Source organism: Bombus terrestris, chromosome 8 (assembly GCF_910591885.1).
Source record: "Bombus terrestris chromosome 8, iyBomTerr1.2, whole genome shotgun sequence".
In the NCBI taxonomy this organism is placed as follows: domain Eukaryota; kingdom Metazoa; phylum Arthropoda; class Insecta; order Hymenoptera; family Apidae; genus Bombus; species Bombus terrestris.
Window position 1 is genome coordinate 5,068,568 of NC_063276.1, and position 23,645 is coordinate 5,092,212.

The window sequence follows — 23,645 nt, forward strand, 5'->3', positions numbered from 1 at the left end:
AAAACAAATTTTTGTCTAGGTCTTATTTCTTTAATTATATTTGTAAAAATATAGATTTGTGTAAATATTCGCAGTCTAATAATTGTTATTTACATTTCATGTTCATAAGAAGATTTATGAATTCGAATATTCCAATACTTTCGTGAACCATCATAATTGGGAACATTTTTTTTGCTACCGCCCTGTATAATTCACTTCGCCATCTATTCTTATATTTCTAATTCTTTGGTCTCAAAATTTACGTCGAGTATTCGTTCTATGTATTCTTTAAATCATAACATTGTTTTTTGTATTGCTTATCGGATAAATAACATACGTGAGAGTACTTTTCTGTTTATTGTCTATAATTTGTTATATAATATATTATTATAATTAACATATGATATATTACTCTGCGGTAAATAACAGTTGGCAGTGTAAAGTAGATTAAAGATGTTTAATCAAAGCGGGGGACTACAAACTGGCACGTCGACTACTTCTAACCCAATGCAGGATTATGAGGTTGTCTCCCCACCTGATGATTCTGTCTCCAGTCTCGCATTTAGTCCTGCTTGTATTCCACAAAATTTCCTCGTTGCTGGCTCTTGGGATTACAACGTTCGCTGTTGGGAAGTCGAGCAATCTGGTAAAACTGTTCCTAAATCAATGCAATCCATGGCTGCTCCAGTTCTTGATGTTTGTTGGAGTGATGTAAGTTTATTAAATTTTTTATATTAAATTTAACTTTTTTAAGATCATGATATCTTTAAAGATTAATGTTTTCTTTGGGTTATTCAATTCAAAGTTCATTCCCTTTGAAACAGGATGGAACGAAAGTATTCATGGCAGGTTGCGACAAAACAGCAAAATGTTGGGATTTAGCTTCCAATCAGAGTATTCAAGTAGCACAACACGATGCACCTATTAAAACTTGTCATTGGATTAAAGCAACCACATATTCATGTCTTATGACTGGTTCTTGGGATAAAACCTTAAGAGTATGTTTATATTTTTGTTATTAAGAATTTATTATTATATATAGTCTATATATATATTGATAATGGAATACTTTACAGTTTTGGGATCTGCGAAGTCCTAAGCCAGCAATGACTATAAATTTAATTGAAAGATGTTACTGTGCTGATGTTGTAAATATATTCAATATTTATTCTTTATTATATTTGCAATGATTATTCTTTGGAAATTACAGCTAATATTTAATAATTGTTAAAGGATTATCCAATGGCAGCAGTAGGAACTGCTGGACGTGGATTGATAGTTTATCAATTGGAAGGCAGTCCTCGAGAGTATAAGACGGTAGAACTAAACTTAAAATATCAGTATCGATGTATCGCGATTTTTAGAGATAAAAAGAAAGTTCCAACTGGTTTTGCAATTGGCAGTACAGAGGGTCGTGTAGCCATACACCATCTGAATCTAGGTTCAAAAGAAAACTTCACTTTCAAATGTCATAGAACAAATGGAACCCCTAATGGATACCAAGATATTTATGCAGTCAGTATAAATTTGGTCGAATTTTTTAATATTCATTTTAATAACAAATATGAATTTTTGAACGTTTAGGTAAATGATATCGCATTTCATCCGGTTCATGGTACTATTGCAACCGTCGGAGGTGACGGTACGTTTGGATTTTGGGACAAAGATGCTAGAACTAAACTGAAGTCTTCAGAACCTATGGAGCAACCAATTACTCGATGTTGTTTCAATCACAATGGACAAATATTTGCATATGCAGTGTCATACGATTGGTCAAAAGTAATTATTAATCTTTCTATACAATTAAACTTTACATAATCAAATGAATATCTTCTTATTTTATACTTAAAATGGAAATACATATTCTATTTCAGGGTCATGAATACTATAATCCAGCAAAGAAGAACTCTATATTCCTTAGACCCTGCTTTGAAGAACTAAAACCTAAAGCGTCGCCATAAGAGGAACACTATACAATCAGGCTAAAAGGTTTCTGAATTCTGTGATGTTTTAAGATAATAGATTTTATAATTACAGAATATACTGTTTACATTAATAAATTATAGCTTTCCTATCTTCTTTTTAGTTATACAAGTTTTTCAATGATATTTCATTATAATACATTGTAAATAGTTTCGATATACAATACAATTGTAGTTTACATTTTTCATCATATATATATTTGACTATTTTTCACACAAGCTCATTGTACAAAGATGTATATACATACGAGAAGAGTCTTGTTCTTTTTTCACGAGTATAGAAATGTAAAAAAATAATTCCGATAAAAACTCTTACAATATCTTGAAACTGACACGAAAAATTAAGCTATTCTTTTTTGTTTAGTTAGTGTTTCTTGAAATAAAAATGATCAATGCATTTTAATCCTTTAAATGAATTAGCATTATCAATTTTAAAAACATTTGTTGAAATTAAAAATTGGACAAAAAGATTGTTGACTTTTAAATATGTTTTTTTCTATTGAATTGCTGACACATGTTAATAGCAAAAAGTAAATTTATACTTCTATTGTTTGTATATCATTTTCTACTTTAAAAAGGAAAAAAGGTGATTGAATAAGAAATATCTTAAAAGAGAAAACATCTCACTCATATGGATTTCCCATATTTCATCTTCGATCAACGTGACTCTTATGGTAACCTTTATACTTTATATATGTATAATTACGTGATTTAACGTTTATTAAAATGCTATGCTATCAAAGGTGTCTTCTTATGTAATTAAAAAAAAAAAAAAGACACAATCGTTTTTATAAGAAATACAACATTTAGTTTATTTTGCGAATTCCTAAGCAATAACTCCCTAACAATATCGCGAAAAAGAGTCCGATGGATCTATGTATTTCTTCAACGTATATTGTCCTATTCGATGTGTTTACAAAAATTAACATCTGCTCGATTGCGAGAGTCCCGTTACACGTTTCCCCAGAGAAGAAACGTTTGGAAATTGAAACTAATTAAAGGAAGTTTAAGGATATTAAAAGTTTGGAGAGTTGGGCGAATTGGACGTGATTTTGCGCTATATATCCAGAGGAAAAAGTAAAGAAAAAGGAAAAGAACGTTACATGACTTCCTTTTTAACATCACATTTCTCAAATGATTAATATTAAAACGATATTAATTAATGATTATTACTATCGATTAAGAATTAGATAATATAATTATTAATACTAATAGTGTACAACCATACGTTTTTTTTCCTGCGGGCGTTAAGGATATAACATCGTGAAATATTCTTCTTTTCCTCATATTTAGGCTCGTGTCTAATTGGTTTTTTGAATATTACTCTCTGTTTCGCATTCGTTCATTTTACATACACACCCACTCACACTGTTACATACAATACGTTTCTTTTTCTTTCTTTTTGTTTTTTTTTCTTGTCTCACGTACAGATTCTAGGTTTCTGGCAGCTTTTTCTTACGCATAATATGAAATAAACACGTACTCGAAATACAGGCACACTTCTCCATCACTTTTTCATTTGCCTTTCTTCGTCATGGCAACAAATCGTTTCTGCCTTTTTTCTTCTCTACCCATATGTTTGAATTCTGCTTTAAGAGTAGAGCCGCTCTGAGTCGCAATTATATTACATATTTATTCCATCCCGCTGCATCCTCTTTTTTCATTTTTTCTCTAACGACGAATTACATTGAATTCTTATTCGTTATCTCTTAACTGTTAAGATCCTTAACTAAAGTGTCCGATTTTTTAAGTCTTCCTTTCCATCAGGAATTATCATTAAGCTCTGCATCTCCCTCGTTTTTTTTTTTTTTTTTTTTTTTTAAAGATCATTCAACAAAATAAACTCTAGCGACGAATCATCAGTAATTACATCGTTAATTTTACGTATATACATACGCCTTCAGTTTTAATATGTATATAGCGGAGTAAAAATTTATATACTAAATCTTGAGCGAAGATCAATCGATACTTTTACAATTGTTTTATCAATATTTTAATCATTTTTCTCCTTTGTTGTTCATTTGGTTGTTTTTTTTTTCTATATTTCTTATATCTTTTTGTTTTGTCTTCGCTCTTAGATTTTCGTGCAAAATCACGCAAAATTTGCTCAACTTTGCAGAAATTTAAGCGAAACCGAATCCTTCGCTGCATTCGTGGATCGCTTTCAATAAATTCGTGCGAAGTTTGTCGTACGTTTCGTAAACGGGTAGATCTAGCTGATTGAAACTAGAAACGATAATATGAGAAATTAAGTTTAAGGTACTAAAGAATTTAAAAGAAAGATAAAATAGGAAAGAAATTAATGTTAATTTACCATGTGTGTGCTGACGGAAGCCTATCTGTGGATCTATCCTCTCGATGAATTTGGAACTTTTGTATACCATTCATTCCTTCTAAAGCAGCAAAACCTTGTAACGGAACCTTCGAAGTTCCGGTGACGAATTGCAAAAATTTAGCTCTATCTGCTTGATCGAAACCTCGTAATGCTCGCCAGAACCATTGAATCTAAATTTCAAATAAACATATTTATTACTTTAACATCAGATTAAAAGAATACTTTTTAGATAAAAATAACTTGCTAAATACTTACTTGTAAGGAATTTGCATTATATTTATGATATTCAGTATTAGCTTTAAGGTCCTCGATATCTACATTGGGTAATCCACTAATTAACAATTCAAGTTCCTGTTCATTGAATATAGAGATCAGTCGTTTTGGAATAATATCGTAAAAACCTTCTAGGAACGCGTTTAATCTATAAGTAAATAAGAAATATTGTATATAATACGAATCTTTTTGATGCATAGAAAAGTTTAAATATTGAAATTAATCTTTATTTCACTTACTGTTTACGTATTGCTCCAGTCATTTTCATTTGACATACAAGCCGAATGTACTCTAATTTTGTTTCTTCAGTAACTACGATATTACGACCGTTTGGTATTAAATCACGTACATCATTCACACCGAATTCGTTTACCTAGAAATGTGAATTGTGAAATTACGCACATTACGATTGTATTTGCCATATCACAATACGATAATGTAAGTAAATAAAAAATGGAATTTACCTCTGTAGAAAAGGTTAATTCGTATCCAAGATCAGCAATGTTGTGCTCTGTGAGATATACGAGTCCTTTGTAAAAACTATAATCCTCACTTTCCATATCTGTGTGTTTCACAAGTATTCCCAAAATGTGTTTGTAAAAACTGCGCGTGAAGTAACATTCTAATAGTTTGTTGTCATAAATTGCTTTAGCTGTAATAATAATCATAAATATTAATTATTTTCGTCATTCTTGTCGTTGAAAAAATAACGTTATTGAAAATATAAAAGAGTAAACTCACCGATAACTCGACCGACAAATTTATAATAACATAAATGATTAGGGTTGCAATGCGAGGAGGAATTTATCATGTATGTAACTCGATCTCCAGGACTTACGGTGAACAGAGCGTACATAGGATTGAAGATTTCTCTAGAGATAATAACGTACCACTCTCTAAGCAATCCTCCAGCGTCTTGTCCTTCTTCGCCTAAAATAGAATTGTTGTGAAATAACATTTCGTATAATGTTCATTTAAATGCAGGTTTTTATAAATGCAAGAAAAAAAAATAAAACTTAAATAGAGATACACATTATTCTCTAAATATTATAAAAAATGCCTTTGAATATTTTGTACATTTTTACATATTATGTATATATCGCGCATGTATCTTGAAGGTGACTCAACTCAAACAAATTTTTAAAGAAAATAATTATTTAAGAACTCATAGAAATATAGATTTGGATAGGCATCTGCAGTCTAGCAATGATCATTATACATTATTTACCTTCAAAGACGATGTAAAATCGGTTCTTCCATTCATCGGCATTACGCCTATGAAGCTCACGGAACGAATCTTCGAATACATTATTCCTGCGAACATGCACTGCCAGTTCTTCCCTACGAATACCTTCATCCATTCGTTCTAATTCTGTTCGGAAGTATCGTCTTTTAACATCGAAATCAAGAACCCTTGTGTGATCCACTAACACAGAGAATGGTCCATCTGCTAAATGCGTCGTCGTTTGACGGAGAATTTGATTTAGAACGGTTCTGTGCGTCTCTGCAATAAAAATACAAAGAGTATGAGTGATATAGTATTATTATCATATTTATTCTATTATTATTACTATTATTATTATTAGTATCATTATTATTATTATTATTATATTATACCCGCAAATTTAAGGAACTTGAGTTGATCCGGTGGTAGCGTCTTCTGTGATGTAGGTTGTATATCCCAGGAAGTGTTAATAGTAGCTTCCGATTGAGACGTGCCTTCGTTGTCTGAGTAGATTGGAGAAACAGGTGTTAAGTCAGGAACAACCTCGCGAGTCTCTGTATTTGTACTTAGGTGACGATCGCGAGAAGTACTTGATGATGAATGTACTAGGAAAAATGCTTCTACGGCGGGCTATAGGATATAATACATAATGTATAATAAACTGTCTAAAGGAATATATGTATAAAGCAACATATAGAAAGTATAGATATTTTACTTGTAGTACTAAGACTGCATGTTGATCCGGAGTATACTCCAATTCTAATAAACAAGCGCTAAGTGTCTCCCACAGATGATCTAATACTAAGCTTTCACTTAATAATGGAAGCTTGTCTTCACCTACAAAATTTGACATCATAAAGTTAGTTAGATAACTATGGAAACTAACACAGCTCCTTGCTATATTTGTGAATATATAAAACAGTAAATTACCTGACTCTGAAGCTTGGTTAGTATTTCCAGTATCTACAGAACTTTCGGAACTTTGATTGGCTGAAAAAAAATATTAAAAATGAATTCGATAATTTTGTTACAATGATAATATTTCAGTAATAAAAATAGGATTCTTAAACATACATGTTTTCTTATTGTTCGCTAAACGTACTGCTTCCCTTATTTGTACAATCACTTTAAGTATTCTTAAGAAGAATGCCTGACTAGAAGTTTTGCTAACGAGAGCAGCCATGGATGGTAACTGAAGATCACTGCCAGCTTTAACTTTACTTGGTGCAGTTATAACTACATTCTCGTTGGTAAACCTGTAATAAATTATCACAATGTTAAAATATATATAGATATAAATAAAAAAGGAAGATAATTCGAAATACATACCTATCTAAGAGAACCCAACGAGAACCGCCACTACTAGTTGAAGGTTGTTCTTCGATAGAATTTCGTCTGAGTTCACGATTCAAAACTTTTAACTCCATCAATAAATCTTTGATGTGCTCACAGACAACATTAGCCAATTCCATAGCACCTTCCAAGAGTAATTTCAATATCTGTAAAGAAATTATTCAAAACTAAATATATAATACATACTATAACGCATGAATAAATAAGATAGAATTTAATAAGGATATTACCAATTGTCTAGTAGGATCAGGACAATGAGACAAATTAAGCAATAAAGCTGTTGCATCTTCGAGTCCTTCCTCGGAACAACTTTTGCTTGTCAATACTTGTACAGCCAATTTCAGATGTTCTTCCGGCGCAGCGACGCTTTGTTCTTTGTTCACATCTGTTCTCTTGTTTTTATTTCCTTCCTGTCTACGATACGGATTCACTTCCGTTAATCCGATCGAAATTAGAGACAGCAATTTCAACACTTTATCCGTCAGCTGGCTGCTACGTTTAATGACCGACCAGTTTAACATCGAAATTAATTGGCCAAAAGCGGAGGATTCAAAGGTAGTTGTATTATGTTCGGAATCATTTCCTAAGTTTGAGTTTGAATGAGATCTTGCAACAGATTTTCCTTTCTTCGAGGCACATGAGTCAAGTTTCAGCAGCATATCCCAAAAATCTGGTTGATCGCTTTTCCCAGGTTTCGATGTAGATTTACTTTTCGAACCGGTTTCTTCTTTATTACTTGAGTCTTTTTCTTTGTTACTTTCTTTCTCATCTGATTCTTTAGACTTAATTGGCACAAAATAGCCAGGAAAACCTTTAGCCAACGATATTAATAACTCTAACGTATGTCTGAAAAAATATAAGCATTACATTATAAAAAAATGTAAACATTTTATAAATAATCAATGATTACTAATCATTAAGGGATTTAATTAAGTTACCTGCATACTGTAGGTGCTGCTTGTGGATGAATAGCGATACTACTGCCTTGCCTTTCTGACTTTTTGCCACCATGCCTGACAATGTGGAAAACGTTTGCTCTGCATCCAAGTGCAGCATCAATACTAATATTCAACCATGACTGCGCACTGCTTCTTTGGTCAAATATTTTGGGGGCACTAAAAGAAATTTGAGATTAGAAGATTCGACACACTTAAACATAGGGTAACATGCTTTAGAGGGTTTATAAATATTTCTACAGATTATACAAATTTTATAAAAATATTAATATTATAAAAATCATTTATAAAGAATAAAAATGTCCTACCAGTAATCGTGGTGCATCATGGGCACTAAGCTTTTCCTCCTGAACTTTCCACCAAAATCCATGGCTATATCTTTATTTTCATCGTTACTTCTTTCCATGATACTTAGTAAGGCTCTAACTACCCATTCCCTTGTGCTACCATGATAGCAAAGATTCCTGATAACTCTATGAAGCCTTAATGTATTAATTTTTGGTTCATCTACAAACAGTAATACCAATACGCAAGCCATTGACTCATGATCCAACAATTGTCTGCCTCTGAGTCGTAGACCGGCTCCGTGATGCGTTATAGGGTCACCATGTGACCATGGCTGCCATCCTCTTTGTGCTACTGTGTGAATCGCATAACGCGTACCTCCACCTCTACCTATTATTTTGTTTCGCGTTCAATTAGTTCTTCTAATTAAGTTTTTCAAATATAAATAAGAAAGGGAAATTGTTAATGAATAATAATTATTATTTACCTCTACCAGAATTCCGTAATATACTGGACAAGGCAGCATTTCCTTGGCTAACGTGATTAAGGAATCGATCTTGCATTATGTGTCTATTTCGAGCTTCCCATTCTCTTCGAAGGTTCTGAGCCTCTTGGGCTAGATCTGGCGGAAGAACTGATATTTGCGATTCTTCCATATCAGTCAAAATCTGTAAATATAAAAAAATTAGAATATTCAAATATTATACATAAAAGTATTCTAATAAAATAGGGGTAAAAACAATTATTTACTGACCGCTTGTCGAAGGGAAGGTTGCAAATTTTGGAAGAATGCAGCTGCATCAACTGGATCTTCTGGATTAGCGCTTGCAGCTGCATGTCGTTGTTGTTCCAAACGTTGTTGCGCGAGAACTTCTTCTTGGATCGCTGGAGGTAAAGCTGCTAAGAATTCCGGATTAACTTCAACCGGACCTGTTAATTCTTCAACTACAGTTGCCTGCGCTCGTTGTCGAATTCGTTGAAGCCTACAAAAATTTCAAGTTACAAACATTACAGATTTCAAGACCGAATGTTAAGTTATCTATTCGAATATATTTAATAATATATAAAATATTACTCTTTTTATATCTATATATCTACTGTACAGATACTTTTATTTCTAACTTTCATTAAATCTAGTATATAGATACCTAAGTTGCTCAGCGATAACTTCATCGCGCATATCTTCTGGTAACGCAGCTAAGAAAGAAGGATCTACGCCATCGGGTAATTGTTGTTCTTGAGACTGTTGGTTTGGTTGTTGTCGTTGCTGCGATTGTTCTTGGGACTGTTGTGGTTCTTGCTGTTGTTGTTGTTGTTGTTGTTGTGGAGGTAATTGTTGCTGTTGTTCTGATGTTCCTGAATTAACATTTTCTGATGCAGAAGTGGTAGGTCCTTGATTGAGTATGTTCGCACTATATCAGAAAAGAAAATAAATTTTTTACAAACATCTTTCTGACTTGATACGAATACAAAATAAAGCTGTTTACTTTCGTTCGACATTCGATTGACTGTCGTCGGTAAGGATTCTTATCCATTCAGACGAGTCACTTTCTCTCAGTAAGTCTTCGTTAGGTTCCTGACTGAAATCGACAACTATGGATGTGTTGGGTCGACTAGTAGATGTTTCATTAGTATTAGGTCCTTCAACAGTACGTTCAGATTGTCCTGTAATAAAAATCATTTATATTGTTAAAAAACTCTTGTATCCGAGAAGGAAATGATTAGTCTATAAAATGAATCTCAAATAAATTAAATTACTTAGTCTGCTTGCTTCAGATGCGCAAGGCCCAAGCACGGAATCCACTATACTTTCGGCAAGTTCTAAAGTTGGATTTCTATTGCTCATTCGAGGATCTCTGGGTTCTGCTGGTTGTTCTTCCGGTGGTGGAGGCGGAGGTCGTTCTTCATCTTCTTGTATTGTTGCATCCATTTCACCAGTCACATCTAATAGTCAATATTTAATGTATAATATGCAGTCTTATTGCAAAATTTAACTAACTAGAAATGTATGAAAATTATACCGATTATATCTTCATCGAGAGCACGTTCTAATCGTGTCGTTTCTACGCAAGTTTCAAATCTAGGAACAAAATTATTCGTATCTTCCCTTTGTGATGTTGATGCAGTTGATATTTGTTCATCCATGGATATTATAGCGGAAGAACCAGCTAAAAAAATATTATTGAAAATAAACATATATTATATAAGCTATTTGTAAAATACAATTAAAATGATTAGTTACAATTAACGTACATTCTGTATTATTTAAATGATCCTTCCCATCTTTGTTATCCTTTTCATTCTTTTTCTCAGAAGCATATTGCATTTTACGTCTTTCTCGTCGCTCTCCCAATTCTGCGTTCCTGCGTTTTTCCAGTTCAGGAATTAATTTATGTACAACACCTGTAAGACAATTACAGTTTATTTTATCAAGTTTCATCTTTCATAAAAAAAAAAATTAAATTTACGAACTTCTTTCCAATCTTGCTACTTACCAACACAACAATCCGTCTGAGAATCTCCATCTAATAATTTGCTTTCTTCGATCCACCAATGTAAAGCAGTAGGAGTATTATTCACAGTGGTTGCAAGACTAGACCCGAAAAGATAGCCAGATTGATCCTAAAAGAATTTTTATAAATGAAGAAACATCTAGAATAAATTAGTACCATTTAACAATCACAATCTACGAACCACAAAATCTATTTGTTCATCTTCTTGGTTTGTCAATATTCCAACACCATCCATTACAACAACACGAGTATCCCGAAAACTGGAAGCCAGAACCTGACTGGCAGATAATGGAATCGCTTGTGCAGCCGGGCCTAACAATCTATAATTACAAATATAATATTATTGCATACTTTTATAGATGAAACCAGTTTTTCTTTTCATATAAACTTTATGTTCTGTGTTTTAATTTCATTTTTACGTAAAATTCATCTGAATATATTTAATACAATTAAGCTCGAATTAATTTACCTTTGTAATATTACTGGTGGATTTGGATTTCGTGGATTTGGTAATTGAAGATACTGATATCTCCGTGGTCGTACAGCTCTCTGACCTCTTGTATTAGTAGCGTCCAAACCGCTTTGTGGTATTAGCAACGAATGAGAATTAATACCTGCACAAATAAACAAAAATTCCATATTACCTATTTTATCATTCTATACAACTTTTTCGTTATCGTTATTAAAAATCATTATATACTGTGATTTTATGCTCACCACTACTTTCAGAAATTGAAGGAGGATTTTCAAATAAACCCAAAGGAAGAGGAAACGTTGTACTCCATGGAAGACTAGATCGTGGTGTGACCGTAGTCGAAGAGTTCACGTTGTCCTGATTATCGATATTATGTCGAATCATTACAACACTACTACCGTCACGATCCGCCGATGGAATCATTCTGAATACACCACTTTCCCCTACGTCCTCGTAAAATTCAATTCCATCTTCCTCGTAATTTGAGGACCCTTCTTCTTCCTCCTCTTCTTCTTCCTCGTTTTCTTCTCCTGATAAACAACGTTTTAATATTTATTCATACAGTCCAATCGAAGAAAAGTTTCCATTACGTATATAAAAGATGATAAAATTACCATCATCCTCTTCTTCTTCCTCTTCATCCTCATCATCCTGTACTTCATCTTCGTTATCGTCAGATGGGTTGCTATCTGAGTCTGAATCGGAACTCATCAAATCCTCCTAGAAAATATAATTGTATTCCCATAAAATAAAAATCTTATAAAATACTTAATTTATATGTTATTACATATTATTGTACTTAAAAAAATATTCAGAAATCACTATGTTCTATACTTTTTATTTTGCAAGACAAAATTTAATAAACATCTTATTTTTTATTTCAATAGTAATTTTATTAGAAAGATGAACTTTTCAAAATAGATATAGGTTGAACTCCTACCGTAGCATCCCGTGTTGGATCGAAGTCGGCTTCCCCGTCTCGTATCGCAAGGCTCTCCTCGTCAATGTCCATTGGCCTGTGCGGTCGGGAAGACTGATCTTCCGTTACGCCCGGGCCATCCCTGGAAAATAGTACACTATTTGATTATAAGTACAGTAGCTTATATGAACTTAAAATTATGTATTGTATAAAAATACACACACACGCGCGCGTACACACACAGTTTACGTTAATATTCCATAGAAATAATTTCACAAAAATGAAAAACATTATATATGATTACCTTTCAAGAAGCTGATCCATAATATCTTCTAAAGCAGCTTCGTCCTCGTGCACTTGGCTTTCTGAGGTGGGCTCCAGACTCTCTGCAGTAACAGATATATCATGCTCCGTATTCTCTACGTCCTCGTTTGTTTCCTCTCCAACAGCATGTGTTGCTTCCGATGTTGTAGTCCCTGTTTGTTCTCCAATAGGTTCCTCTTGAACTGTTCTACCTTTTGGTTTGGAAAATTTGCTATTGACAGTTCCTGGCATTGGTTGATTTATGATTCTTGAAAGTGTTTCCAAAGGTTTCAAAGCTGCATTGATCGTAGCAGCCATATTTGGACTTGAGAGATCCAAACTGTGTGGAATCTTTGCCAAGTCAGTGATTATTCCTTTTCTCAGCATAATTCTCACAATATAGTTGACATTGTTATACTGGTGCATCTTCAAGGAGGTCCTCAACTGATTGTAGGAAGTTGGTGGGCAACTATCAATCATTGTAGAAATCAAACCAACCAATAATTGAAGCTGTGCATGCTTTTCATTGCTTTCAGGAAGAGCTAGGGTTCTTGTTAGAGCTGCTTTCACTTCAGTCACTAAAGTAGTTTGAACGTCTGGGGAATGATTGCAGGAGGCAATAGCAGCTATCAACATCCTTGCCATACTGCTGCACTGTTTGTCAGTTGAATTCTCTGGTGACATTGGTAGAAGCTTATCGAGAAGAAAAGCAAGAGCTGTTGTGTATTCAGGTACCATTTCACTTTGTCCTGCTCGATACACATGCTCTGTGATTAAGCTTGCAACTGCACTGTATGAACGAACAGTTTCTGCAAGTATCTTTAGAATAGCAGATTTTGTCAGTAAAGGTTTTTCTGCCTCTTCTGGTTCCACTTTGCTGTTATTACTGCTGTCTGAATAAATCTTCATTGGTATTATTTGAGAGACTTGATCCTCATCGTCAATCGTATCATTTGGTGTCGTTGCGTTATTTCTGAGAACATCTCGTCGAGAAGATGAACTTGCTGCATTGGAGTAGGTTAGCTTCTTCTCTGGACTCCTCGTTGGTGTAGAGGACTTTTCATCAGAAACAACTGGCATAGGTTTTATAAGAGCATTCAGAAGATCCTTCACAACGGATATCGAGGCTTTCTCCACCATTGGCATCACTGATGAATGACTTGGTGGAAGAGCTTTTACAATCAATCTAGTGTCGTCATCTTCTTTCCCTAACAAACGGATGTCAACTCTTAAAATGTTTTCACAAACCTCTCTATAAACTTCTGGATTGCGGCAGACGGCACTGTTGATCTGACGTGTCATAAACAAAATTTCTTTACATGCTGGAGGAATATTGCCTTGAGTGCGACTACGAATTACTTTCTCCATGGCTAGCCGAAGAGTACATGGTTCCTCTAAAGCATGTCTTATTAAGAGGGTACTCAAAGTTATGCATCCAATGAAACTGCTTGCCTGAGACATTTCTAGAAGGAGTCTCACACCACCTTCTCGAACAAATATTTCGGCGTTCTCGTAATCTCTTGTAAGTCGCAGACATACTTTCATAGATGCATGCAAAGCATCGCGATCCACTGGAATAGCCATCAGTCTTACACAGGCACGTATAATGCTTGGCGCCATGCTAGGATCTAATCCTTGCAGTACTGTATTCCGTTTGTCTTCCACTCGATTTTCATCAGTGTCCATAGTCGAATCAGAACCAGAACCACCGCCCTCGTTTCCAGTATGCAATTTAAAGCCCATCGTAATGGGTCTTCTGTTACCGCTCTCTTCATTAACTTGAGTCATGCAAGAAAAGTTTATCACGTATCTTCGCCTGTTACATGTTACTCTAGTGCTAGATTCGCCAGCCCAGTATGCATCATTAATTATTCGATTATTCACTGGTGAATATAAATTCCATTTTCCTGTGCTCAGATCAAACCACTTCCACATTCTAGTTGTTACCTTGTACATCAATTCTTTCCTCTTTGTTAGTACCGCCACTTTCTCTAACCGCTCGATCAGTAACAACAACGGTGCAAGCCATTTCCTAGTTTTCGCGGATGATGCATCCTTACTACCTTCTTTAACAATCTTACTTTTACTCGCTGTTAGTGGACCCTCGCTCACCACTAGCAAACGTACAAGTTTGTTCAAAATAGCATACTCTTCCACGATCTGAGCGCAGGGTACACGCATTTCTTGGAATGTTGCCTCGAAGAACATCGTATACAGGTAAATACGTCCCGTAACTTTGTTAGCTTCTTTACATTCCACTAATTTCACTCCAGCGTTCGGATCGTTGCTCTCAGCAACTTCTATCAAATAATCTACTAGACTACCAATTTCTTTCATGAGTTGTCGTAACATATTATCACGCCATTCATCTCCATTTCTTTTAGCGATAGCGACTAGCAAATCGCATATTCTGTATACAGTATCAGGCATGAGATCTAGTAAATTCAAGCACTGACTTAAGGCGTTCTGTGTGAATTTGTCTATGCTCTCTGTAATAGTGGTAGTCTCGCGCGCAGTAGATTCTTCTGCGCTGAAAACTTTTCGCGTTTCCGTCGTTTCTCCAAGCGACATCGCTATCGCGTGCATTATCTGATCATCGTCTACCAATTCCAAATCCATTATCAGGTCTTGTCCACTTACATCACCTGTTGGCACATCTGATCTACGTAAGGTAGCAGGATTACTTAGCAAGTAATCAGTGGCTTGTTCAACTGTCAAAGTATGAAGCAAAGCTTCTATGCAATGAGCTCTACTGAAGCCCATGTCCATCAGCTGTCTGAGATGCTCTGGATTTACATCAGCTTCTGGTTCATCTCTACGATCAGATATTGCTCCACCTCTTCCAATTCCACTAGTTCCACTGGTGCTACCACTAATAGCTGCTTCGCTGTTTTCTTCTTTCTCCGCGTGTTCCTATAAAATGATAGTGTTAAATAATCGTGGTATTTTGATTTAGTATTGCGCAAATATTTAAAATATATGTACCTTAATGATCTGTTCACTTCGTAGAATATGTCGTAAAATAGATAATATAAGTTCTGTCATGTGAACTCCATAATTTTTCAAGGGTTTTTTTCCCCACATTAGCATCACTGCCTCAAAAGCTTCCTTGTGAATATCCGTGAGGTATTTTATAGGATCAAATGTTTCATACACCTTGTATATTCCAGTGCATTTTGAAGAAACAACGTATGGTGAATCAAGGAGTGTTTTAGGGTTCACCATTTTTTCTAAGATCATCAGCCATCCATCTAAGAATTCTCCAGTACAATCAGGCAAATTCGGGTGTTCTAATCCCTCAGACAATGGAAACTGTCCTCCTCCGGATAATACCCAATGAAAAGCACTAAAAATATACAAAAATATTGAGTGATTTAAAGCTGCTTTTTATATAAACTTATACAAAGTATTCAACGAAATGATGTGCACGAGTTTTCAAATACTTCCGATAATGTTGCACCAAAATATTTCAAACAAAAGTTGATCTGTTTTGAATCAGCTGCAAATTGCAATATTTAAAATGTGTCAAAAAGTGTTTCTTCCTATAAAATATCAAGGTCAGCTTCACTGTTTTAAATGAGATGATGTATTTTTGATTTCATAGCATTGTAGTACATAGTAATACACAGACATAGTAACTCATGTCAAAAGGAGTTCAGTGACTTACAATACTATCACCTTCAGATAACCTTGAGTTCAGAAATCTTAGATTTATTAATTCATAGGAACATTAACATGTGAAATTTGGGTTAAAAGGACACTATCAGATCTTGATTTTTTATAGACAGAAGCATTTTTTGGCAATTTTAAGTATTTCAATTTGTAGCTAATTCAAAATAGATCAACTTTTGGTTGAAACATTTTTTTGTTACATTATCAAAAGTGTTTAAAAAATCGCACTGAATACCACATATTAAAGATTCTGAAGATAAATTTACTTACGCGAAGAATGCGTTTTGTCCGCCTAGTTTGACGAACTTTTGAAGCATCAGATGAAATGGATAACCTTTTTCGTCAAATAGTGCAGGAGACACGAAACTCAGAGTGCACATCAAAAAAGTCACTTGAAGTTTTGGTACAGTTGATGGTGGTAATTTGTCCCATGATAATCCACGAATTAATACGCAATTTAAAGCAGTTGCTACACTTCTAGATGCTTGTGAGGGAAGAGCTGGTATTGGAGGCACTTGTTGTCCTCTACGTTGTCTGATTGGGGAGCCCATACAAAGCTGAATAAATTTTAGCAATTATTAAATACGAGAATGCAAATTATACAAAATTCAAAAATTTAAATGTTAGGTTTTATGTACCTTTACAAGTATGGCAAAGAGTTCTGCCAATGCTCTGCCCATTTTGGATGTAAGTCCTAGCAAGTGCTTAGGGTATGTGATTCGATGAGAGTTTGGAGATATTCTTCCTGTAGTGACACTTGGTTTCTCATCCACTTCCATAGGTACAGGAGGTGGGTCCGTACTTAAAGCTTCCATGGCTGTGGTCATTCCATTACTTCCCATATCCGAGGAGGCACCACCAGACCAACTGCTACTTTCGCCCTCGTTCGTTGGTTCAGGACGTATTAATTTATCCATATCTTCTTTCCCAAAGTCACAGCCAGCTGGGATAAAATCTTCCGTGGTGAGAGCTAATAACGCTGTGCTTTCCCAAATCAGAGCTGTATATAGCTCCGACAGACCTTTCAAAACAGTCAGACCAAGCTCTGAGCCCCAGTGATTCATAGCCAAGTTTCTGATTTCGCTCTGGCTAGTGCGACATACTTGCGCAAACATTATTATGTATCCGTAAGCCGCATTCATAGCATGAAGTAAAGGCGTTGCCGTATCACTGGTAAAGGCTGTTTCCAGATTCGGAGCATTGACAAGCTCATGTAACAAAACAGATCCTCCTGGAGCTTCCATATAATTGTACAATGGTTTCAATAGATTCAGAACTTCGTTTAACTGGGACAAACCAGTTTTAAGAACAAGCGGCTCATGTGCGAGGTTTAAAATACTTTTACAAACTGTTGCCACAGCTTGCGCTGTTTGCGCAACCGAATGATCGACAGGAAGATTGGGTAGTCCCAGGATTGATAATAGTGGCACCAGGCCTTTTTGTGCAACGAACTCTCTGCAGTGATCGTCCGTCGAATTGTTACTTAAAATAGCGTCAACGAATTTTGTAACATTCTGTATGTATTCCATCAAAGCTATTGGAGTCTTCTCCCTGGGTTGAGGTGGTGGAACTGGTTGAGCAGTGGACGACGAACACTGTTCTTCGCGTTGTGGGTGAGAACTTGTACTGGCTTCTTCTTCATCTTCTTCTTCTTCGTCGCTACTACTTCCACTTCCACCGCCTCCCCCTCCGCCAGAATCTCCAACTCCAACTCCAACCGACTGTCCAGAAGATTGACGATTACCAGGAGTCGTATTTGATTGGGAATTGTCGAATTTATCTTCAGCTTGTAAGCATATATAACGAGGATCACAACCCAATACGCAAAGTTCTTCTAGTAGCTATACACACAAAAAAATTAAATATTATCGATATAAATATTATATACATAATTTAGCATTATTATAATTCACATCATATTAATTTGCCGATTCTAAATTTAATAAATATTATGCAAAGTATATTTGAAGAATACATTACATGAAAGAGAAACACGTAATACCTTTATAACAGCAGCAATTGCGTCAACTTTCAAACTTGGCTGATGTCTCATTAACTCATCCATTGCGTTACCTAAATTCGAAGCTGTATCACCCAAAGGATCTGTGCTTCGACGTCGATTCATCGCAGGCAGATAAAGTGGAGACAATAATACTTTAAACAAGCGTTCGAAAGGACGTCGCTTTACAAACGATTCCAGACCACGTTGATTCAAACACAAAGCACTAAACACATTAGGCAGTGATCCCAGTACTTCTCTACTAGCAGGAATCTGTACACAATATTAAAATATTGATAAACATTTTAGTAATATATTGTACTATATATTACCTAAAACAAATGATCAGTTTAATTACCTCTTTAATTAATAAAGCATGTAATACGAGATCAGTTAATCCATTATCTTGCAAGGATGATAATAAAGATGGTTCTTGGAAAACATATACTGTTACAGCATCCGTTGCAATAAGGAACAGAGAAGGACCATAATATTCTGAATTACTGATAATATGTCTTAAAGAAGAAGGTAAAGTACCCTCCATAACGTGTCGAATACTATCAGAGAATGTGGGATCTTGGATAATTTTCTTAATAAAATTTAACAACGCCTTCAGAAGTGTAACTCGCTGTGGCAGGCAAGTTTTTCCGGTCTTTCCAGCCGAATAATCTGGCATTTGTTCGTTTTTATCGTCAGTTTTGGAACTCATATTTTCATCTTCTGAAAATTCCATGGGATTTGACGATTCCTCGCGTTCATCATACGCACGTGAAGACGTAGAATTTTCATCGCGATCCATGGACCTTTCACGAGTGGCTTGTGAATTATCCTGGTAATGTATTGGCTCTATTTCAAAAGGTTGTTCCTTCCTACAAACATTCACTTCCATATCGAGTCGATTAATAAAACTCGCTAAACCACCATGAGCTTGGAATCCTTGCATGTCTATATTCGTTATTAAATCTATAACGCGAACTGCCCTTGTTACGAACTGTAAAAAAGAAAATAGATAATTGAGTTCAAAAGTTTTATGCAATTAGATATACAATAAAAATTATAGAAAAATCTTACCGTTAGATGTTCAAACTCGCTACCAGGCCAATTCATAATTTTTAACAAGCTTTCCATCATCCCACAACTAACAAGAGCTTCGCAACCCGCTTCGTAACTCGAAAGATGATAAAGAAAGCTAAACAATGCTGTTGCAAGCGATAAAGGGAACGGTTGTCCTTCAGATTGTGGAGAAATCAGTGTTGAAATACACGTGCGAATTAATACGGGGAAAAATCCGTGATATGAGTTAGCTCCAGTAACGTCGATTATCATATTTAGCCTTGAACTAGGTTTTCTGAAAAATAATTGAAATTGATCGTCCAATAGGTATCGAAAGTTTCATGAGAAATGAAATAGAAAAATTATATTTGCATCAACATACGTTAAACTTTCACTTACTTTGGAAAATGTGGATTACGGTCTAAGTGAATAATACTAGTAAGAGTTCGTAGTGCGGCTGCCCGTAATTCAACAAGATGTGCGTGTGGAAGTTCCAGTAATTCAACTAATTCTTCTAAAAGCCCAGGATGCAGCAAACTATGTGCATTTTCTTCAAGTTCGCTATTATATACAAGTATGGATAATGCTTGCAACCGAGCGTGTACACATTGCAATCGTCTTCGATAGTCAGAGAAACTGTGTGCCAGTCTTATATGTGTGAATAACGCAATCTAAAAGAGGAAAAGAAAACAATAAACTTAAATATTTATTCATTCATTAAATAATTATATACATTAAATATTAAATACCGAATTAAATATTGAAAGAAATAACATTTACCTGTCGATCTTGAGGTACGTTATTAACTTTTAATAAATCATTCATAATTTGTGCTGGTGTTTTACCCAGTTTATCCACATTTTCTATATGTATACACGTTACAAAATTTGTCTGTCCAGATTTTTTTGTACCAGTGGTTGATGTGGCATTGGTGTCTGTTGAAGGATTTTCTGCATAAAATTCAAAATGCAATGTTGTGGCACTTGTTGGAAGTGGCTGAAAAAATTATATGAAAAGATTGTAGTCCATTGGAGCATATCTTAAAGGTGGCTTTTGGTTATGGAATTTTGATTACCTTGTCTGGATACTCTTTACAACATTCTGCTAAACCAAATCCATTTTCTTTACCACCCCAACTCTAGAATGTAAAAATTACGTTTAGTATTCTTGTGAACTTGCAGTATTCTAATAAAGTGCTAATCAATCAATGCATATGCCTCACCTCTGCTAAAAGAGTAAGTCTACTTAATAAAGCTTGCCTCTTGTCACTGTTTAAACGTGCAATAAAATTGCTACGTTTACTGAACATGTAAAGAATATTTAATACACCAAGGACAACATGCATGTCACAGCTTGATAACAAAGTTACAAGATGTTCCATACTACTGTATAAATGTCGCGAGTATGAGTGTTCGATTAACAACGTTGTAAGATGGAGAACCCAGAGGAGAAGTTCTTTTGCCTATAAAAAGTGAAATAAATATACAATAAAAACATTGATCATTCTAATCACTTTCCTAAATATTTATACACATAATAGTAAATGTTACTATGAATAATGGTTTGTAAGAAGCTTGGCAATTACTTCTCTGTTCTGAGGGAGATCACAGGCTAATTCCCATGGATTATCTGGACTTTTAGCTGCAGCTTCTTCCAAAATACTATCACTAAGATCCAATACATCGACCCAATGAAAGAGTTCACATTTACCGAAAGTCCATGCATCTATTTGCTTCAACTCCTCTAGCAATTCTGCATGGGAGCATGAGCGCAACTTGTTTATAAGCGCCTGACATTTTGCCGGCTGAAAATTTATTCATGGGTGCAACCGTTATTCAACATATTCTTCAACATTTTTTATTAGAAATATTTATTTAAAAATATATGTCATTAAAATATTACTTACCGCTTCTGATGTGTACTTTCTCAACCTATTCCGATCAATTTTCATTTTGGCGGATAAAAGGTTCCTTTAACAATTTAAATTCTGAAACAATGATTTTATAATACATTTATAAAAGATTGGTACAATTTCCATTTAATGCAAATATGATATAAAACAATGTATTAATGTACAATGACCTATTATATTTTTAAGCATAACTACTAAATTTTAATAATCATAATCAATGTCAATTGTTACACAATAAATTTTTCATCTCATCTTTTTATTGTCAATAATTTTCATTACGTCATTAATAAAAAGATCTAACTTATATAATATTTAACTCATCATATTAAATAAGGACCATAAATTTACTAATCAATAAATACAATCATATTAATAGAGTACACAAAAACAAATTTATATTTCCAAAATTAAATTTAAGCTCTGCAACATATTAAATAATATCTCTTAGAATGTTAAAGTATTTCACAAATTTTTCTTGTATTGCATAAATATGATCTTTATTACGAAATTCTTATTCCGTATGAATCATAAACATTCGTTAATTCATTGAACAAACAAAATTTTATTAAAACGATAAAATAATACGAAATAAAAAAGTCATTATAATTTCTGTGTCAATTAAAAGAATTGTCCATATGGTTTTTTAAAGATAATGTAGTCACCAAAAATAGAATCATTGTCATTAATACGCGAACACCTTGGAATCAATAATTTTGTTCACCTATTATCTAACAAAAAAGTTTGCTACGAAAACGACATAACGTCACGAAAATTTGTATCGATTAAAAAATCTCGAAATAGGGAGCACAGTTTGGTTATACTGCGATATTCAATATTCGAAGCGACAATGACGTTGTAAACCTCATGATAAGTCTTGAAAACATGACAAATCGTGACAAATCGTGACAAAACGTACCATCGACATAAATAGTTATTTGTTAGAATCTATATAAGGGAATCGTATAATCGTCGATTATAAAAAAAGTGAGAAAAAAAGGATCTGAGTAAACAAAGGAATCCTCTAGAAAAAAAACGCAGAAACATCGTGGTGAAAATTTAAATGTTTTAGAGGTTTGGACCGTTAGAAGGACGATAGGAGCGAAAATAGGCTGTATTCTCGTTAAGATGCAGAGTCATCGGTTTCTAGGGCCTAACCTAACTTAAGATTCGTTCGACTAGTGCAAAATAATAACAAAGGGATAATGCCTGCAAAAACATCTTAAAACAATTAGGTATAGTCTAAAATTGACAAATCATACTGACAAATGATTTAAAAGCGATAAAATAAAAAAAAACCAGAGGCATAGTAATACGCAAAAGTGGTGAAAGCAGAGATGCACTCGTGGCACGAAACTTACCTATAGATAAGCCGACAAGGATTTGATAGAGTCGTCCTTGTCGTATGGCCTTTCAATAAATTCGAGGTCGGAACGATGCGGCATCACGGCCGTGGAAAACCGTTCCCTCGGTGGTTTTTCTTAACCACCTTGATCGTCTTCGATTCCAATTATATTATTTCAGCGAAGGTCAATAAGAGACGCCGTTATTAAATTTCGTAATAAATTGGTAAGAGAAAAAAAATTGAATTCACAAGAGCGAAAAAATGTAAACCGAATGATTTGAAATGAACGAGAATCGACCAGTTTCCGTGAAGATAGGTATCGAACTAGAGAATCAAAACAAAACTTAAACGTGAATAGGAGCCGCGATCCTCTTCTATCGCTTAGCGCCAATCGGAGTACCGATCACCGCCATTTTACCGAGGCTTTTCGCGGAGGATCGTCCACCTTTCTCCTTTTTTTAACCTTCTCCTTTTTCGTGTTCCGCTTTCACGTATACGCAAGCTTCTCGAATAATCTTGACCAGAAAGGTTCACGACCTTCACGGGACACTGCACACAACACCTTGCGTAAACCACGGGTTAGAAGATTCAACGAGCAACGATTTTTATTGTACACTGAATATACACCGCACACTGGCTGCTTGTGTACGCACACTCTCGTATATATATATATATATCACTATAGACAAGATTCGCGGAACAAGGCAACACTGCTTAACCACTGCTAGCTGGCTCGCATCTTTCTTCCAGATATTCCTCAAAATCGTACGTTTGCATTCTCGAGCTGCGCAGTAGAAAGGTCCAGTATTTGTTATATGACGAACGAACTGTGTGTCCTACTATTTCCACTGAATTTCTCTGATTCGTTGACTGTCGATGATACTCTACGTGGTGATAGGACGCTTCGTAACTATCCGTAACTGTTCTTCATTATATGTCGACGACGACGACACATGCGTCTAGAAACGAAATTCACCGATGCGTCACAAAATTGCACAATGTGAATGGGTCTTAAGGTCATTATTAACACAACGACTCGTGGCTCCTCACTTTTAGCCAATCCCCGACA

The 23,645-nt window shown here is 34.8% G+C and overlaps 2 protein-coding genes across 4 annotated transcripts; one reads left to right on the top strand and one right to left on the bottom strand.

Moving 5' to 3' along the window:
• The first annotated feature begins 243 nt into the window (after positions 1-243).
• LOC100651526 (protein Rae1) lies at positions 244-3,792 on the top strand. Its single transcript, XM_048408079.1, has 6 exons — positions 244-690; positions 804-977; positions 1,056-1,127; positions 1,213-1,494; positions 1,564-1,758; positions 1,854-3,792. Exons 1-6 carry the CDS (start codon positions 433-435, stop codon positions 1,938-1,940), a joined length of 1,068 nt encoding a protein of 355 aa, XP_048264036.1. The 5' UTR covers positions 244-432; the 3' UTR covers positions 1,941-3,792.
• On the bottom strand, positions 1,744-23,516 carry LOC100651406 (E3 ubiquitin-protein ligase HUWE1). Of its 3 annotated transcripts, none has more exons than XM_048408078.1 (42): positions 22,593-23,516; positions 21,229-21,309; positions 20,908-21,126; positions 20,545-20,784; positions 20,398-20,460; positions 20,103-20,318; positions 19,722-19,993; positions 19,341-19,617; positions 18,628-19,260; positions 18,273-18,542; positions 16,909-18,111; positions 16,541-16,827; positions 15,584-15,944; positions 12,600-15,511; positions 12,317-12,437; positions 11,991-12,096; positions 11,619-11,906; positions 11,371-11,545; positions 11,083-11,221; positions 10,884-11,010; positions 10,642-10,791; positions 10,410-10,556; positions 10,147-10,332; positions 9,876-10,053; positions 9,537-9,800; positions 9,143-9,371; positions 8,876-9,056; positions 8,412-8,778; positions 8,086-8,262; positions 7,378-7,993; positions 7,124-7,293; positions 6,869-7,050; positions 6,725-6,784; positions 6,510-6,631; positions 6,187-6,424; positions 5,798-6,073; positions 5,311-5,499; positions 5,034-5,221; positions 4,809-4,942; positions 4,552-4,717; positions 4,276-4,466; positions 1,744-4,187 (listed from the first exon to the last, which is right to left on the bottom strand). In XM_048408078.1, the coding sequence occupies exons 2-42, from the start codon at positions 21,271-21,273 to the stop codon at positions 4,085-4,087; spliced, it is 12,468 nt and encodes a 4,155-aa protein (XP_048264035.1). In that variant the 5' UTR covers positions 21,274-21,309; positions 22,593-23,516; the 3' UTR covers positions 1,744-4,084. The 3 variants fall into 3 exon arrangements, with proteins under 3 accessions (XP_048264035.1, XP_012166531.2, XP_048264034.1); XM_012311141.3 differs by having other exon boundaries at positions 11,371-11,515; positions 12,317-12,452; XM_048408077.1 differs by having other exon boundaries at positions 12,317-12,452.
• Positions 23,517-23,645: the final 129 nt, after the last annotated feature.

Excerpts from the sequence above, each read along its gene's own strand:
- LOC100651526 (XM_048408079.1), top strand. The coding sequence starts at position 433 with ATGTTTAATCAAAGCGGGGGACTACAAACTGGCACGTCGACTACTTCT. Across the intron at positions 691-803 it reads TTGATGTTTGTTGGAGTGAT|GATGGAACGAAAGTATTCAT; the intron begins GTAAGTTTATTA and ends CCTTTGAAACAG. Across the intron at positions 978-1,055 it reads CTTGGGATAAAACCTTAAGA|TTTTGGGATCTGCGAAGTCC; the intron begins GTATGTTTATAT and ends AATACTTTACAG.
- LOC100651406 (XM_048408077.1), bottom strand. The coding sequence starts at position 21,273 with ATGAAAATTGATCGGAATAGGTTGAGAAAGTACACATCAGAAGCG. Across the intron at positions 20,461-20,544 it reads GACTTACTCTTTTAGCAGAG|AGTTGGGGTGGTAAAGAAAA; the intron begins GTGAGGCATATG and ends TTTACATTCTAG. Across the intron at positions 19,261-19,340 it reads GCGAGTTTGAACATCTAACG|TTCGTAACAAGGGCAGTTCG; the intron begins GTAAGATTTTTC and ends TCTTTTTTACAG.